The following is a 17,846-nucleotide window of genomic DNA, read 5'->3' as shown; positions in this document are numbered from 1 at the left end:
CATCTAGGGTACCCAAAATATAAGGGTAAAATAGGAAATAAAAATAAAAGACAATAAATCCTATGCTAATAATATAAAGACTTAAGAGATGACCAATACTCTACACTTATTATGAGTATGACTATAGGCATGGTAGCTCATCTATCATTCTCCACTCTCCTTGCTATACACATATAACTCCAATGATAGTCCTCCATCAAATAGTTTACATTAATTTTTCCATGCAATTCGAACTTGATAATAAAATTTATTCTTATTTATTATATTACTCCTTAATATACATCCCTTATGGGAATACTTTCGTTATAATCTTAATCTTATTACTAAAAAGGCATATATGTACAATAAGCTTAAAAATTAAGCTAAAAGTACCAACAAGCTTAAGAAAAAATAGCAATACTAAAAATTAAGATAAAAAAGCCACAAATATAAAAAAAGTGGCTACATAACGTTAATTATCTTTAAATTTACTTTAATGTTGCAAGAAGGCTCATATAAATAGAAGTGTTGCTACATCGCTTACCAAATACTTGGAAAAAATATTAAACTAGACTTGAAAACAAATCAAAGCAAAGTAAAGTGAGAAAATACTCTTGATAATCAGAGATTATAATGAACATGCATGATTCATGAGATGACAAAGTTGAAAAGGTCTTGATTTATCATAATCACTTACCTTACATCCAAATATAAATGACCAAGTTGAGAAGGTCATGTGCTATAGCCACAAACATCGAATTCATATGTTACACATTTGAATTAAGAATTTATAAGTAACCAATTTTTTTTTTTAATAGTAATTGAACATCAATTTTTTTTTTAAAATTTCTATTTCTCTATTATTTTTATCCATATCTGTAAATTTATACATATATTTATACCTATATATAAGGATGATTTAATAATTACCTTTCATCTCCATTTTTTTTTGACACTTTTACCCTTCCTACAAATTATGTCTCTCTTGCTTTTATGTTTCATTAAATAAAAATCAAACAATTCAACTAATTAACCATTATTACTCTTTAACTACATGAAATTTTGTTTTTCCTGTTTTTTTCTTAGGAAGTTATGAAGCAATTTATCTTAATAAATTTATTTATAAATAATTTATTTAATATAATAAATAAAAGTTACTATATTACCAAAAGAGTGCTTTGTAGATATAGTTTAATAATAAATAATAGAATAAGTATAATAAATTATGTATACTAAACCACTCTATTTCTTTATGTATTGTTATAGATACTAATGTAAGAAAGACATTTTGTTCTTCTGAGTATTTTATGTAAAAAAGAATAAAAATAAATAAATAATAAAACTAATTAATGTTAAATATGTATGAGTAATTAATAATTAGATGGTGTAAGCAGTTATGAATAATTAATTAAACTGTATGAGATGTTTGAAAAATAAATTTATAAAAATATAGAAAAAAATAATAAAAAATAAAAACTAAATAAAAAAAAATCTAGGGGAGAAGAATATTTTGAAAGCTAAGTAAATATTAAATTTATAAATAATAAAGTACTTTATTTATACAAATAAACAAATTAGTCCAATATACAAATTTTTTATTTAAACTTAAATAAAATATAAATAGAGACATAAAGTTTTTCAACTCTCCTGATACAAATTATTATAACAACATTACGATTAATAAATATAATAATAAATTAAAAGAATTTCTAAAAAGAATTTTATTAAAAAAAATTACCTAAAAACTTTTTCTTTAAAGGAAAACTCTTAAAATACCTGAACACTATGTGTCGTAGTTAGTCGTGTTGAATATATGGAATTGATTGTTAAAAAAGACCGTGATTATATTATAATTCGTTGTTTTTATGTTGTAATTAATTAATTTTCCCATATGATATATTTTATTTTTTTAAATAGTTGAAATAAATATTCCAGATTACTTGAAATTTCTTAACGTATATAAAGTGTGTGTATCTGCACTTCTCACTTGTCAGGCTTGTGTTCAAAAAGTTCAACCCACCTTCACTCTCACTTCAACTCTGAATGTGAGTGAGTGCCTCCACCTTCCTCTTCGATTTCCCCATTTTTCTTTCATTTTATTTTCCTGCAGAATCACAATTGGGGTGTTGTGCTCCTATAATTTGTTTTTTTTTTCTTTTTCTAATTATTACTGAAGGCTTGGCGGTTCAACAAGAAAAGAGGGATTTGTGTTCAAATTTCATCATGGTAAGCTTCCTTCTTCACTTTTTCCTGTGGCACGTTGTCACAAAAGTTCAATTTTTTATGGTTAAAAATCAACCCGGTGCACCATTTTTGTGTTCGGTGGGTTTGGTTTTTTCAGGGCGTGGCCAATCCGTTATACCCAATCGTTTATATGGGTTTAATGTTGTTCTGTGTATTTGTTTATTTTATGTAGTTGCTGGACTGTGTATTGCAACTAGATTATTTGTTTATTAGATCTTCTTGTAGAAAGCTGGACAAGCTTTTATGATGGAACTGCAATTTCATGTATTTTTATGTATTTATTTTATCATAGTCGGGTTTTTATTTTCCCCCTGTTGCTTATCATTTGTTTCAGTTTCATTGGTTGTGTCTTTTCTGTTTTCTTTTGTTGTTTTCAGGAGGTATTTAAAAGGGCCATAATACAACCCGGACCACCTGAAAGTTTTGCTTTGAGGACTGTTCAAGAAGTAATTAAGCCTCAGGTATGTGCACTCATTTGAAATTTTAACTCTTGTCCTGTGCATTGTAATGGGCACTGTGGGACTAGTTTGTAAAATTCCAGATCCAATAATGATTTTAGCTTTCTATTATGAGCAAGAGTAACGTGGTGATGGTGGTTATTAGAAATTTAGGATTTATTGTGTCTGTTAATCTGATTTTACTTTGGGTTTTTTCTGGGAGTGGTGGTGGTGGCTGGGTTGGGCGATATCTGAATGATGCAAAAAATGAAGAAATTTGTATTTAAGGCATTGTATAAAGAGAGTGGAGGAACTGTTGATTCATAGTAGTCAATCCCAAATAGTTGTGTGGTGCAGCCGACCCCAAAAACACTAGCTAGCAAGACAGCAGATAGCAGGATGACTTGTGTTTTGAATCCGAAACATAAAACATAGATTTATGCTACACATGTATATATGCTGAGAAACCTAAAATTAAAGAAAAGTTGTTGTTTCAACTTTTAGAGTGATTGAAGACATTACAGGTAAGAAAGAAGTAGATACAAAGTTGAAATGGTAGTGGGTAGGCCACAACAGTGATGAAATTACCAGAAAACTGGTTGGAAAAGAGATTGATCTTAAACCAGTGAGAACAGAGCCTGGACATGCTGTAAATTGGCCTGAAAAGTGCTGCATGGTGGAGCATGATGGTGAGTAGTGCTGGAAACTGATGGAGTAAATGCTCTGGAGAGGCTAGGGCTTGCACTTGCAGGGGTGCCTGAACGAATGTTAGGGCAATCGTAAAAGTCAACTAAATATCTGATTTTGCAATTTCACCCCAAAGCTTGAAACAACACTCAATCAGGGGCAAAACAGTCTTCATCCCCATATTCAAAAATTGCAGCTGCCAAGGCTGTAAACTGCCACAATAGCAGCTGTGAATCATGCCTCTCTAACTGTCACAGACATGTGCAATGTGACTCATTTCCAACTTCCAAGGAGCGGGGTCATCCCAAGAGGTGCTGTGACAGCACAATAGCTGTGCATAGTGCACTCTTAACCATTGTGTGATTGCAGAAGGATTTTGTGTTATATGATATCCAATTATCCACAGCTTTAGTTGTGAATAAGAAATATGTTTATCTTTTGACTTACATTGTTGATCCATGATCCATTTCCATGATGTTTGCATTAATGGTAGCATGAGGTTCCCTTTCTTGTGGTTTTCATGTGATTTTGTTTATTTGTTAACAACTGTGGTTAATTTAATTGACTTGTGTAACAGAAACAAACAAAATTGGCCCAAGATGAGAACCAGTTCCTAGAAAATATTCTACGGATGCTGCTTCAGGAGTTTGTGGTATGTCTAAATATAATATACTTTTGGATTCTCTCGAATTACTGCATTTATTCGACTAATCCATAAACCACGAAAATCTCTTTTTTTCCTATCTCTATCCCGATGAGCTGAAACCAAAGCTTTAATTTTCTGTTGAGTAATAGTTCGAGTAAGTCTTGAATGAGCTCCGCGAAAACTTGATGTAAATAAACGAATTTTTGTTCTCCGTTACTGTTTCTCCTCTACATAGATTGGTCGTTTATTTTGTATGTGCTTGTTGAATATATAATAACAATCTAGTTCTACAATTTTCCCCCCTTTTAAAATACTAATGAGAATGTTCCTGCTGTACATAAATTGTAAATTTTTTTGTTTTTTTTTTCATATGGTATTTTTTTATGCTTGATATTTACAGAACTGCAATTTAATTTAATTTCAATTTTACAACTGGAATTTTATTCCAATAATCAAGTGCACAAGAAGTACTAAGTATCATGCTTGTATGAAGACAAGAGTTCAAGGAAGTGAGTAATGGAAAAAACAGGACATTTAGACTGAGAGATTATTAAAACTCATTAATTACTTGGGCTGTTTATGAGACACAACACTGTCCTTAATCCCATATTTGTATTGTACTAATACTATTAATACCTAATGACACTTAAACCTATACTTTGTTAAACTACAGTAACTACTCACTTAATGTCAAAAAGCTTTCCGTATGATTATACTGTATTCTTTACGCAAACACTCACACTAGAAGTGTACTAGGATTTCAACATGTTACAAAATAAAAAACCCAAATAAAAGTAACATCAATAAAGCTAGCAAATCAGGATTCATTTGGTCAAGCCTGTGCTTGTTGCATTTGCAGACTGAGTTATACCAGTTGCACCATGACATTAACATGAAAAAAATTAAAATCTATAAACCATCAACAAATTCTGAAGACACTTAACTTTCCTCGAGTTTCTCACAGTAATAACCAAGAAACAAACCAATGACCAACATGGGCCATTTTCTTTTTTATTTCTACCTATTTTTTTTTCTTTATAAAAGAAAATTGTCATGCAGAAGATAGGAATATTACACAGGGCTTAAAATAAGAAAATAAAAGAGCTTATATTAAGGAACAAGAAGAGTGCTAGCAATACCTTGGATTTTATCCTAAAGTAAGTAGTGTTGAAAAGAGTGTATAAGAGAGTACATTGATAATAAAGTGTTAGAATGTGTTGTTAGAATTTCTGAGGAACAATGGACATCAATGCAGTGAAGCTATCCAACCTTCAACATATTTGTAAAGAAAACTCCTTTAAAAAGATAATGTGCTTTATACGACATGTAAAAAAATGCGTAATATATTCACATAGCAACTGCTTATCAGAATATATATCCTTAAAATGTGAATTATGCACTAATGCTACACCATATGCAGTATGTACTGAACTGTAGCAAATATTGCACATTGCCTCAAAACTTTGGCAGTTTTTACAAAAACCAGTAAAAAGTTTCAGCAAAAACTGGTCCAAGTATTTTCTTGTCACTCTTTCTCTCATGCAAATGTAATTGATTGGTACAGTATGGAGTGTTATGTAAACGCTTCACTGACTTATATAAAGTGGACTCTAAACTAAAAGAGTGTTTTAAGAAACACAATTTCAGATATTGGCCATCTAATGCTGCTGCTTCTGTTTTTTTATTTTTTTATTTTTTCCTTTCTATGTTTCACACATATTTCTGATCTGAAATTCTGAATTATTTTGCTTGGCTTCAGTCAGCAGCAGTACAGTCTGGGGAGAAAATAATGCAATTTGGTCAATCGATTGATTCTAGTGAAACTACCCAAGGCCACATCCCTCGCCTTCTTGGTCAGTGCACCATTTCATTTATCATTCATTTGTTCTTATAATTTTGATAAAATTTGATGTAGTGTATATTTTATTCTCCTACAAGGATTATTTTACTGGAGCATTTGTAGGAAATTGTAATGAAGTGTATATACAACATAAATCTTGTGAAAGGAAAGATAACAAAGAAAAATAAATGTGGAAACTATGGCCAAAAACCAGGAAAGAAAAAACAGGAGTAAGCAAATTATTTGATGTGTTACGTGTACACATAAGAGTACATGTAAAATTTAGGACTAAACTATTGCCAAACACATATTTCAACAATATTAAATGGATTTCCTGATAATAATGAGAAAAAAATAAGGAACACAATTTGTTTGATTGTTTATTCAAGTAGTTATTCTGATTCTGTGCAGAGTGGTAATTTGCCATCTGGAACATGGCATTAAATGTTTTCCATGGTAATGTCTTGTGTTATTGAAATCCTTTATAACCGTGTGGTCCATATCAAATTGATATTCACAATTATTTCCTTTGTGCTAATGCCAGCCTTATATTATAATTGTATTTGTTTACAGTTTTTAAGTATTTTTATTGAATTGGAGATGATATCGATTTTAAAGGCAGGGCAGGACTATGTCATCATTTTGACCTTAAATGGAGACAAAATTTGTTTCATTTTGCTAGTGAACAGTTAACACGTGTACAGTTAGTTAGAAAAGTCTTTTTTAGTTAGTTAGTGTGACTGTGTGACAGCTGAGGGAATCTATTTGGAGATTCTTATATGCTAAAATATTGAAAATCTATGTTTTGTGGATTTTATTATGGTCATTAACTTATACATTCACATATTTTTTTGTTCATTTAGGAATGCTTTAATGAGTTTTAGCTACATCTTCATTGTAAACTCCTATGTTTCTCGCCTATATGGCTTTCACTTTTCAGATATTGTGCTATATCTTTGTGAGAAAGAACACATCGAAGGTGGTATGATTTTTCAGCTGTTGGAAGACCTGACAGAAATGTCTACAATGAAAAACTGCAAAGATATTTTTGGTTATATAGAGAGTAAACAAGATATATTAGGCAAGGTATATTACTCAGTTGTTTTTAGCTGTGTTTGTCTATTTAATTATATTGGGAAAAACTCAGTCTCACATTCACTAGAGATAAGGCAATCAAAGAGTATATAAGTGGAGACAACCCTTATCTTACAAGTCGATTTAGTAAGGTTGAGTTAGGTTCGTAACTTGCTATTCTAAGATGGTATCAGCTCTATTTAGATCGATTCTAAAAGGGTCATCCACCATTTGATACATGTACCAAGCTCAATAGTATTAGGCGTGAGCGGGTGTTTGAGAAAAACCCAAGTCTTGCTTATCTAAATCATTAAAAAGGGTCACTTATCATTTATTTACGTACCAAGTCTAATAGTGTTAGATGTGAGAGGGTGTATTGGAAAAAATCCAAGTTTCATATCTACTAGAGATAAGATAATTAAAGAGTATATAAGTTACTTACCTTACAAACTAATTTCATAGGATTGAATTAGGCCCATTACTCACTATTATAAGAAATTATTTCTTGCATTAGTACCAGGTTGAGTTAGGCCTATAATTCACTATTATAAGAAATTATTTCTTGCATGAGTAACTTATCATGACCTGTATTTCTCTGGAACTTATGTATTTGCATGACATACAGCAAGAACTTTTTGCTCGAGGAAAACTTGTCATGCTGAGAACCTGCAATCAGCTTCTTCGCCGGCTGTCAAAGGTAGATTTAGTACGAGTTTATTATTTCTGCTTCTTTTAGATTTATGTTTCAACTTTGAGTGCTCTTTTTATCTCCTATTTTCCTGCTTTCCTTTTTTTGTTCATATCTGTGTATGTGGGAGTGAATAGTGGCATGTATTGTCGGCTCGTTTGGGGATAAACAAGGACATTTGCATGCATTATCATCTAAAAATGATCCAATTTTTATTTCATGACATTTTTATAGACTTTAGACAGAGTTTATAATCACTATATTTACTGGAGAATTTTGAATGACGTGAACTGATGCATGGATTGCATTAGTAGTACATGCAGACGAACAAAGGAGATAGGCAAAAGTAGGCTGATTATCAGTTACACTTTACAAATAATATCAATTAAGATTAAGTCCTTGAACTTTTTTTAATTTTCTTTCTCACCTACTGTGAAATGTTTTGGGTTCCATTGTAGTTTGAATTGTGTGGCTGCTGTTGACCCTATTCTAGTGCCTGCTTCTATTTCCTGCTTTTAGACTTGTTTGGTACTTAAAGATGTATTTCTTCCTGTCTATGATCATTCTGGCAACCCCACTGAGGATCATACCAGTGGTGGATTTTCTTACACTGAAGAATCATTTGGGAGACATTTTGTTTTGTTATTATCAATGAGTCATACAATGATGAATTGGTTATAATTCATGCCATCATTTGTAAGCATCCCAGCCATTAAGTGCTTCCAGTGGGATTTAAACCCGTGTTGAAAGTAAAGTCTGCTCACATGGAGCTTAGTTTCCCTGGTTCCTTTTTTTTTTTTTTTTTTCTCCAGCTTCCTTGCTATTTGATAAAATTCATGCTTCCACTCCTTTTAAGCTACGATATTTTGCATAATCAGTGAACCAAGTCATTTTGTCACAATGATTTGAATTGTTTCCTGTATTTGAGTTAAAGGGAAGCAAATGATATGCTTTATGTTTTCTGCTTCCTGGATGGTGGAGGCATTGACTTGTTCAAGGTTCTTTTGCTTGAAAATTTTGAAGTTAACAAACAAATATCAACATCCTTTGTTCCATTCTTGTAGCAAAAGTATTGAATGAGTATTGTTTAACTCGGGATTGCAGAGGATCCATATTTCTGTTTGAAGAAATCTCTTTATTTGAGTTTCCTTTTAATGACATCCATACTTCGATCTGTTGTTTTTTGACATTATAGGCAAATGATGTGGTCTTTTGTGGAAGAATTCTGATGTTTCTAGCTCATTTCTTTCCTTTATCAGAGCGATCAGGTATAATTGTGTGAAGCCTATCTTTGCATTTGGTTTCGATTTCATTTTCTCGAGTCCTGGAATCCCTTGTCATTTTGATTTTTTTTTGGTAAACATTTGCAGCCTTAAATATCAAAGGAGTTTTTAACACATCAAACGAAACAAAATATGAAAAAGAACCCTTGGAAGGTACATCCTTACTTATTATCTTGGCTTTATCTAATTACCATTCTTACTATGTTCTTATTATACAAGGTGTATTTTTTGATACCAGCTAATAATTTTTGTCCTCACTTTCCAGGCATATGTATTGATTTCAATTTTTATCAGACTTTTTGGGGTCTGCAGGTAGGTCTTCTCACTGAAATTTTAGTTTTTGAGGTTGGAAAAGAGTTCTCTTCCATTTTCTTGGGTTCAGGCCTGTCTTGCTATTTGACACTAATTATTTGACTTGCTTTGCAATATCATATTTATCATATGATCTTATCATAAATACAACTAGTTCATCAAATGAGGAACTGCATTTAGGACTTCCTTCTTTCTAATGCATCAATTTCAGATTTTGTCTAGACAATATCATATTTATCATATGATCTCAGCTAGACAAAATCTGAAATCCATGGATGGTCCTTGTTTCTAGATGAAACTGACAATATGGTTATTTCTTTGGGAAAGACTGATAACTTTTTAGACAATTATGAAATTGATAGCGTGATCTATTTTTAAGAAATTAAACTAGTGGATGACATACATTGTCTTCTGATGTGATTTTGAATGGCAAGGTTTCTAACGAATGGTTCTCATATTAAAGCCAGAGTATACCATTTTGACTGCTTTTCTTTAAATAAGAATATAAATTAAACAACCATATTTGATCAGTCTTATTTTAATTAATGCAGGAATATTTCTCCAACCCTACTTCCATAAATCATGCTCCAGCAAAGTGGCAGAAATTCACCTCCAGTTTGTCGGTAATCCTTTATTTCATAGTTTCTTGTCTGTTTGTCTGCATGCATTTTTTTTTCTCAAATATGAAATTGCTGTAGTATTTGCCTTTTTACATCGGAACTTTTGTTGGATAAAAGGTTGTATTAAATACATTTGAAGCGCAACCTTTAAGTGACGAAGAAGGAGATGCTAATAATTTGGAGGAAGAGGCAGTTAATTTTAGTATAAAATATCTTACAAGCAGCAAGCTAATGGGTCTAGAGGTAAGCAGTTTGTTCAAGTCTTGGTGCTTACTACTAAAAATTCATGTTGAATTTTCAGTTAAGATGTTGATGTCGTGACTCAAGATCCCCTCTGTTTTTGTTTCATTTTGTTGGTGGAATTCCTAATAGTTAAAGGATCCTAGTTTTCGACGTCATGTTCTTGTGCAGTGTCTTATTTTGTTTGATTACTTGAAGGTAATATTTTTTTTTTAAATGATTAGTTCTTATGTAAAGTATATTTTACACAATATAGATTCGGTGATGGCTTCAACATCATTTGCTTTTTTTAGGCCCCAGGAAAAGGTGACAAGGATTTGCCATCTGATAATGTGGTCAGTGCTGCCTACCTTCAACTCTTTAAATTATGCTATATATTCTAAATTGACTTCATAAGTATGTGTCTACTTTTGGCTGTCAAAGCCCCTCTACTTGTCTTTCTACGTGCTCACCATTTGCTATTAGTGCCTTGCTTGGAATGATCTCTACTGTTTCTCTCGAACTACTCCTATAAAACAGATTGTGTTGGATTTTTTCTTGCTTTTATGATTGAAGGTGTGTCCCTACTTGCTAGAATCCTACTGGCAATACATTTCATAGTTATTCTTTTTTATTTTAAGATAAGGAGTCTTTCATCAAGAATTTTGATGGAATTCAAGAAAAATCAGAAAACAAGGGCATAGGAATTCTCTTTTGCTATGCAAGTATACTAAAAAATAAAGTAAGAAAAGAGAAATATATTAAGCTGAAAAGAGAAATCTAATCCCTCTGCATATTTTTTATCTATAACTGTTTGTGGATGCAATAGGCATCAGAAACTCCCTTCATTGTCTCTTTGTTGTACTAGCATTTTAAAACTTGAATGATGTGATTGCCTTAGAACGTGAAAGGAAGGATAACAAAGTAAAATCTTATTGGAATCATTACATGGAATATGTAATTGACCTAGATTAAGCACACTGAGTTTATGTTCATCCTCTCTTTATGGTTTATATACCCAGGGTTTCTTGTTCTTATTAATTTTCCATTTAAATTTTTACATTCAACAAGTAGTTTATTTTAATAGTAGCAGTATTGAGATTCAGTATGCTTGGGTTACCATAAGGCAAGAGTGTTTTGACGTTAGTAACTTAGTATCCTCCTTCATGTTATTAGATATCAAGTTGTTTGTCAAACATCTGTTCTTTGGTTATTTTTCTTTTTCTTTCCTGGCATTTGTGGAAACACGAATTGGTCTTTATGGAAGGACGAACCTTATTATAGCTTTTTTATTTCAAGACTGCTTATCTCCTAAGAAATATATGGATAGAAACTGCTGTTTTGATTGAGGTGGCATTTTTTAATGCAACCTTGGACTGCATATTTCCTTTTTTTAATTCAGAAAGAAGAGATTACATCATGTGAGGAACGTGTTAAAAAGCTTCTTGAATTGACACCACCAAAAGGAGCAGAGTTTCTACACAAAATTGAGCATATATTGGAACGTGAAAAGAATTGGGTGAGCATCTTCCTTAAACTCTTCCTCCCTGTGTTCTCTTGCTTTCTTGTTTGTAAACATGTGGTTGCTATTTATCATTAAATGTTAAGGTTATTTTTACTTTTTTAGTATTTAGCAAAATATAATCCTATTCTGTATTTTTTAGGTGTGGTGGAAACGTGATGGCTGCCTCCCATATGAAAAACAACCTGTAGAGAACAAAGCATTACCAGATGGGTCCAAGAAGCGGTATGCTTGTTGACTGACAAAATGTTTGTAACTTGATAGTGGGTCTTGATTATAGCACTAGAAATGTCAGAAACTTCAGGAAGATGAGAAAAATTAATTCATCATTTTCTTTAAGGTCAATTCTGAATTGAAATACTTGTTATTTATAAATGCATGTTGCTCTAAGTAGCCAATCATATGTTAGTTTCAATTGTGGAAGTTTATTTTTGATTAATTGAAACTCACTTTGGGTTGGTGGTACATCCAATTTACACTCCCACAATTGATGGCACTGTTTCAATGTTGCTAGTTTACTGAATGAAGTCCATAACAGTTTGTGGGCTGGGGTAAAACACATCTATCAATGTTTAATGTGGTGTTTAGGAATGAACATATTTGAAGATTTAAAAGGTAGAAAATAGAGGGAATGTATGTGTTCAATTAAAAAAATTAGGTAACTTTGAGGTGAAATTTAAAATAAATATAAAAGAAATAAGTAAATATCATATCAAATCTCCTAAGATATTTTTATTTACAACAGAAGTCTATAACAGTTTTTGGGCTGGGGTAAAACACATCCATCAATGTTTGATGTGGTGTTTAGGAATGAACTTATTTGAAGATTTAAAGGGTAGAAAATAGAGGAAATGTATGTATTCAATTAAAAAAAAATAGGTAACTTTGAGGTAAAATTTATGTAAGCTAAAAAATGATACAACTAGTTTTGGGTTGAAGTTACATGTGGACAGGATACAACTAGACTAAAATGATAGGCATTTGAGGTTCTTTTTTATTTAGAAAACAAAGCATCTGGCCACAGGCCATTGTAGATTTCTTTATTATTAAATTATTATTATTCTACTAATTTATACTGATTTTTTTTACAATGCTTATATTATCTTGTGATTTTCAGTAGGCCAAGATGGAGATTGGGTAATAAAGAGCTGTCTCAGTTGTGGAAATGGGCAGATCAAAATCCGGTAAGTTACTCTTTACAGAAGCTGTGGCTAGTTCTCAACATGCAAGGCCTTAATGTAGAAGTTAGTGATTGTGGATGCTGAACACAAGGGTTATGAATATGAGTATATATTGACGTGATATTCTGTACCTAACGTGAAACTGCTGTGGTATTGTGATTGTTCAGTCAAACCCATCATAATATGTCTAGATATTTCCCCTTTTCTAATGATAAATTGATAACTCATTCAAGTCAAATGTAACTGACAGCAGTAATAGGACAAGGACACCAATAACAGAAAACAGTGTTAGTGTTATTCAATTCAAAAGAGCTGAGCCAAAGTTCTTACAAGGACACGACCAGAGCCTCTGGCTCCTCAGATAATGCTGTTTTGGTCAAAATACTAATAACAATTTCCTTAGCATGCTGCATGTCTCATTACCTCACACCCCCTCATTCTCCAAATATTCCCACTATCCCCCTAACTGATTTGCCAACTCGGCAAACAATTTCTTCCCTTGTGATCTTCTGCTGCTTTCTGGAATGAAATATTCAGACCATATGTTTCTTTGGGCGTTCAGTCCAAATCCAATAGTTGACTTAAGTTCCCACTTTGCCTCGTTATCTGTAGCCCTTGAAGGAAAATAATAAAGGAGTGGCATATTGGTTGGTTCATGCATAATAAACTTTTCAATTTTTTAATTGATTTTGATTATATTAGAAAGGCCATTCTTGTCTCCATTATCAATTATCATGATTCATGATGTCACTAATGATGATGCACGTAGAGCAAAGTAATTTTTTTTCTATACATTGTCTTTGCATTATGTTATACTTAGTTTGTTTTGGTGGTTAAAAAACATTTTTTATTTAGTGTTTGTTTGTGGTGGTTGAAAAACATTTCTTTATTCCATTATGGTTGTCATTTATATGGATTGACATTTTTAGATTATCAATTTACACTCAATTTTTTGAATTACCAGAATGCTTTAACTGATCCTCAACGTGTTCAAACACCTTCAATTATGGAGTACTGGAAACCCTTGGCTGAAGATGTAAGCTTCCTTGTTCTTCTGCAATGAGCATATTGATTGTCCCTTCCTACCTCCATTACCTGTTTAACATTTGAGGACTGGTTATTCTGAATTTTCTCCATTATTTGGCGTTTAGTTTTATTTACTCCCTGTTTTACTGAATATCAAAATTATTTGCATTTTTTTAAATTCAGATGGATCCCTCTGCTGGAATAGAAGCTGAATATCATCACAAGAATAACAGGGTAATCCTCGGCTTAAATGTTCTTTTTTTGATGAAAATGAGGTTTTATTTAAGAGAAAAGAAAGAAATGTGATGAAATTTGAGAATTAGGTATCATCAAAAACCTTATAATGAAACAATGCTAAAGAACAAGGAAAAAATAATAATGTAGCTAGGCTGCCTATTCTCTCTTCATTTCAGAGATGGAAACTCCCTTGATAGTTGAACAGCTCTGGACTGAATGGCGAAGCCAGCCAAAAATATAAACCTGTCCCAAAAATTCATTTAAGGGAACATGTGCTTGGCTGCTACCTAATGCTCCAGGTCCAGGGTCTGTGTTGTCTGTAGTTGCCATAAGGTGATGGATATGAGAAAGGACGAAATGCCGGGCAGAGAAGGAAATTTGTCATCATCCACTTATCTAACTGATGAGATGTAATTTCTTAGAGCACTGCCTTTTGACCTTGTCTGTCAATTAAAGAACTTTTAATTTGACCCAAAGCATACCATACGTCAAAACATTTTTCATAAATTAAGGTGTGAAATGAGGTTTACCAGCTCTACCAAGCTTCAATTTCACTAGAAATAACCTGACATGGGCAAAATCTTCTGTGTGATCTATATCTGACTTTGGTTTTGAGCTTCCCTCCCCTTAATTTCTGTTACTTGGTTCTTGTTTAGCAGTTGTATGCAAAGTCAGGTGCAATGTTGTTTTCTTTGTCATCATCAAGTTGGAGTTGGTCTAACCGGTAGCAAGCCATTTTTAGAATATATGGAAATATCTTAAAATATCTACTCTTTATGTGTGTATATAATATATATATATATATATATATATATAATTTTCACCCTTGCTCATTATCTCCTAGGATTAATTTACGTATTTCCTTATCTTATCATGATCTTTCCCTAATTAGTTAGGATTATGATTAATATAAGAGTTAGTGCTCTAGGTTTCACGAGCACATCAACGCATTGTAATATACGTCTCAGTTAATATCGGTTTATCACTTATTTTTCTTTCATCTCTCTTCCTTCCTTTGTGCCCTTAAAGACATACTTTTCAACTCCATACTTGTATTCTTTGTAAATGTGATTTCATGGATAGTGCCAAACAAAACTTTATAGTCTTGGTGGGGCTACCTTTACCCACCACTTTTATGATCTTGCTCTATGATCCTACCCTGATCTCACGAAAGCTATTGGGTATGATGAGGATTGATCCTATAAAAAAATATCACAAAATCCAAACCACGATCTTGACCTTTGCCTCCATTTATCTGTGATTAAGGGAGGAGCTAAAGCTTTTTAAAAGTCGACTGAATCAGTTGAGTAACCAATGGTTTAGCCTCCAAATGGACAATTTAGAAAATCATTATGCTTTCTTCTAGTAACATCAAAATATCTTCAAATTTCCATCAGTGAAGCAACTAGGACCCAATTGTAAATTGTTTACACAAGTCATATTCATTCTTCTGTTTAGTTATATTGCTGAGATTTGTAATTTTAGTTGTTGGAAATCTCACATCAACTAGTGGTATGGCCGTACTAGTATTTATTAGTGAGGAATAATCATTACCTTACAAGTTGGTTTTGTAGAAATTGTGTGTTTGTTACCACACATGTAATCTTCTATTTATAATCAATAAGGATACAAAATAAGGAAATATGAAAATAAAAGATAATGAGTAATAATGAGTAGAATCCCTAATTTTCATAATATAAGCTTCCCTAATTATATCAAATCATATATTTAACATTCCCTTTCAAATTGGAGCATATATGTGATAAAGACTTCTATAGAAATAAGAATGAGTTTGTATGCGGTATATCTGTGTATTTCTCAATGACAATTAGAAAGAAAATACAAAAGAGCAAGGGCTCCCAAGCCAGAGAATATCCTTTAGGCTCCCAACAACTAACAAATGTCATAAACGTGCCCCCCTATTCTCTCTACTTGCTACATGTATCAGACCTCGGTACTCTCTGTCCATAACTAACTCTCCATTATTTATTAATATTCCCCACTTACACTAAGGGCTAAGGGTCCCAATTTCTTGGGCATTCGAGTGTTGACCCGTAATGGCTTTTCTAATGAAGCCTGCTGTTGGTTCCTAACCATGTCATATAAACCAAACTTGTTACAAATGTCATTAAGCAGTAGATCATCACTGACTATATCTTTATCTCATAATTTGTTGACCTTTTAGTTTTAAATATATACAGCTAAGAGAAAAAAATTAACATGTTAAGTATAATGAAAAAAAATTGTAGAATAATTTTGTTTTTTTGACAGCACAATAAATTTTATTTGAGCAAAGAAAAGTTGCAAATAAATAGGAGAAAAACAATAAAACAAAGCCAATGCAGAAACAGAACATGAATTAAAAACAGCTGTCCACTTACTCTTCACAACTATTAAAGAGTGTAGACAACCTTGTGAAACACCCTAAGCTTATCATAAGACGCACAACGACACCATTCTTATCCTTTAGCAAGTCTGAAGAGAAACAATTTCATTAAAAAAATATATGGGCATTTGGCTGCAACTTAAGTCCCAAAATCTCTGCTTATGTAGCATCTTTCCATAGAATAGAATTTAAAGTTTACCAAAAGAAATCCTCCAAATTGTGGTGGAAGCTTATTGTCTGATGATTAGTTTTCAACATGAAAACTTTATATATCTTTCTTGTCAATTCAGGTTTATTGTTGGAAAGGTCTTCGGCTTTCAGCACGACAAGACTTGGAGGGATTTTCTAAGGTATCATGAGTTTTTTATTCTGCAATTTGTTCTGCTTCGTTTTTTAGGTTCAACGTAAATTATATATTTTGGTTGCAGTTTACTGATCATGGCATTGAAGGGGTTGTCCCACTAGAACTTTTGCCACCTGATGTCCGATCTAAATACCAAGCTAAACCAAATGACAGAGCTAAACGTAGTAAAAAGGAAGAAGCAAAAGGCACTGCCCATCAAGTTGAGGAAAATCAGGTTTCTTGATTCAGATCCAACTTTCCATTTTTCATTTTTAATTACATCAGCTCAAGAGATTTTGCAGTTCTCTTTATTTAGCATCTGTAATAATGAATCTAATGCCTAAACGGATTCCATGAATATATTCACTCTATTTCATGTTGTCATTTTTTTTCTGTTGTGAAAAAATAGATTGCTGCAACTGCGACTGAGATCGATGGCATTAGAACAGATAGCACAGCAACAGCTATGGAGTTTGATGCCGCCACTGTTGCTGGTACTCAAGGTGGAACCCTGACACCTGATGAACTTCAGAAGCACAGCCCAGACACTGATGTTGGTCAGGAAGCAGGCCAATTGGAAGCAGATGCCGAAGTTGAGGCAGGAATCATAGATGGAGAGACAGATGCAGATGTTGACTTAGCTGAGGGTTGACATGCAGAGTGAATGCCAGCATCATGTTATTGTTGACAGAGATAGCTGCAATATTCATCACCAGGTCAAGTTAAAGCCACTTTCTCTTCTAATTATCTGATCACAGGAAGGAAATTATCTGGACTTTTGGTATGAATGTCATTTGAAATTGGTTCTCTTCATGAACTACAGGCATAATTGTACTTAGATGGAAAAGAATGAAATATACTGAATCCGAGTTTTTCCAAAACGTGCTTTCCCTGCAATCAAAACTTGAAACTGATTTTATTAATGTCAAACGCTAGATTCACTAGATTGTGTAACGTGAATAATAAACATGGATTTAAGGTGAAGTGTGGAAAGTGAGAAATTAATAGTGTGTTTGGATAAATATAAAATAGTAATTTCTTTTATTTTATTGTTTGGTTGAATTTAAAATATTTTAGAATGAAATATTTTGTTTGAAAAGCGGATTTAGAAAGAAAAAAAAT

The 17,846-nt window shown here is 32.4% G+C and overlaps 1 protein-coding gene across 2 annotated transcripts; it reads left to right on the top strand.

Annotated features, from left to right (window-relative positions):
• The first annotated feature begins 1,944 nt into the window (after nucleotides 1–1,944).
• Nucleotides 1,945–17,768, top strand: THO1 (nuclear matrix protein-like protein). Of its 2 annotated transcripts, none has more exons than XM_020384268.3 (22): nucleotides 1,945–2,028; nucleotides 2,156–2,205; nucleotides 2,601–2,684; nucleotides 3,925–3,999; nucleotides 5,753–5,846; nucleotides 6,774–6,919; nucleotides 7,533–7,604; nucleotides 8,791–8,863; nucleotides 8,966–9,031; nucleotides 9,144–9,190; nucleotides 9,742–9,813; nucleotides 9,928–10,053; nucleotides 10,183–10,248; nucleotides 10,344–10,385; nucleotides 11,432–11,548; nucleotides 11,694–11,776; nucleotides 12,669–12,735; nucleotides 13,697–13,768; nucleotides 13,942–13,992; nucleotides 16,672–16,731; nucleotides 16,810–16,959; nucleotides 17,134–17,768. In XM_020384268.3, the coding sequence occupies exons 2-22, from the start codon at nucleotides 2,203–2,205 to the stop codon at nucleotides 17,374–17,376; spliced, it is 1,809 nt and encodes a 602-aa protein (XP_020239857.1). In that variant the 5' UTR covers nucleotides 1,945–2,028; nucleotides 2,156–2,202; the 3' UTR covers nucleotides 17,377–17,768. The 2 variants fall into 2 exon arrangements, with proteins under 2 accessions (XP_020239857.1, XP_020239858.1); XM_020384269.3 differs by having other exon boundaries at nucleotides 1,954–2,024.
• The last annotated feature ends 78 nt before the right edge of the window (nucleotides 17,769–17,846 follow it).

This window comes from Cajanus cajan, chromosome 10, assembly GCF_000230855.2.
Source record: "Cajanus cajan strain Asha chromosome 10, NIPB_CcT2T_4, whole genome shotgun sequence".
NCBI classification, from domain to species: Eukaryota; Viridiplantae; Streptophyta; class Magnoliopsida; order Fabales; family Fabaceae; genus Cajanus; species Cajanus cajan.
Note: the sequence above shows the minus strand (reverse complement) of the source record. Positions and strands in the feature narration are given on the sequence as shown.

What these genes read in the sequence shown, in the direction of transcription:
- THO1 (XM_020384268.3), top strand. An exon ending in CCACATCCCTCGCCTTCTTG is followed by an intron (nt 5,847 to 6,773) that starts GTCAGTGCACCA and finishes TTCACTTTTCAG; the next exon opens with ATATTGTGCTATATCTTTGT. An exon ending in GGAAACCCTTGGCTGAAGAT is followed by an intron (nt 13,769 to 13,941) that starts GTAAGCTTCCTT and finishes TTTTAAATTCAG; the next exon opens with ATGGATCCCTCTGCTGGAAT.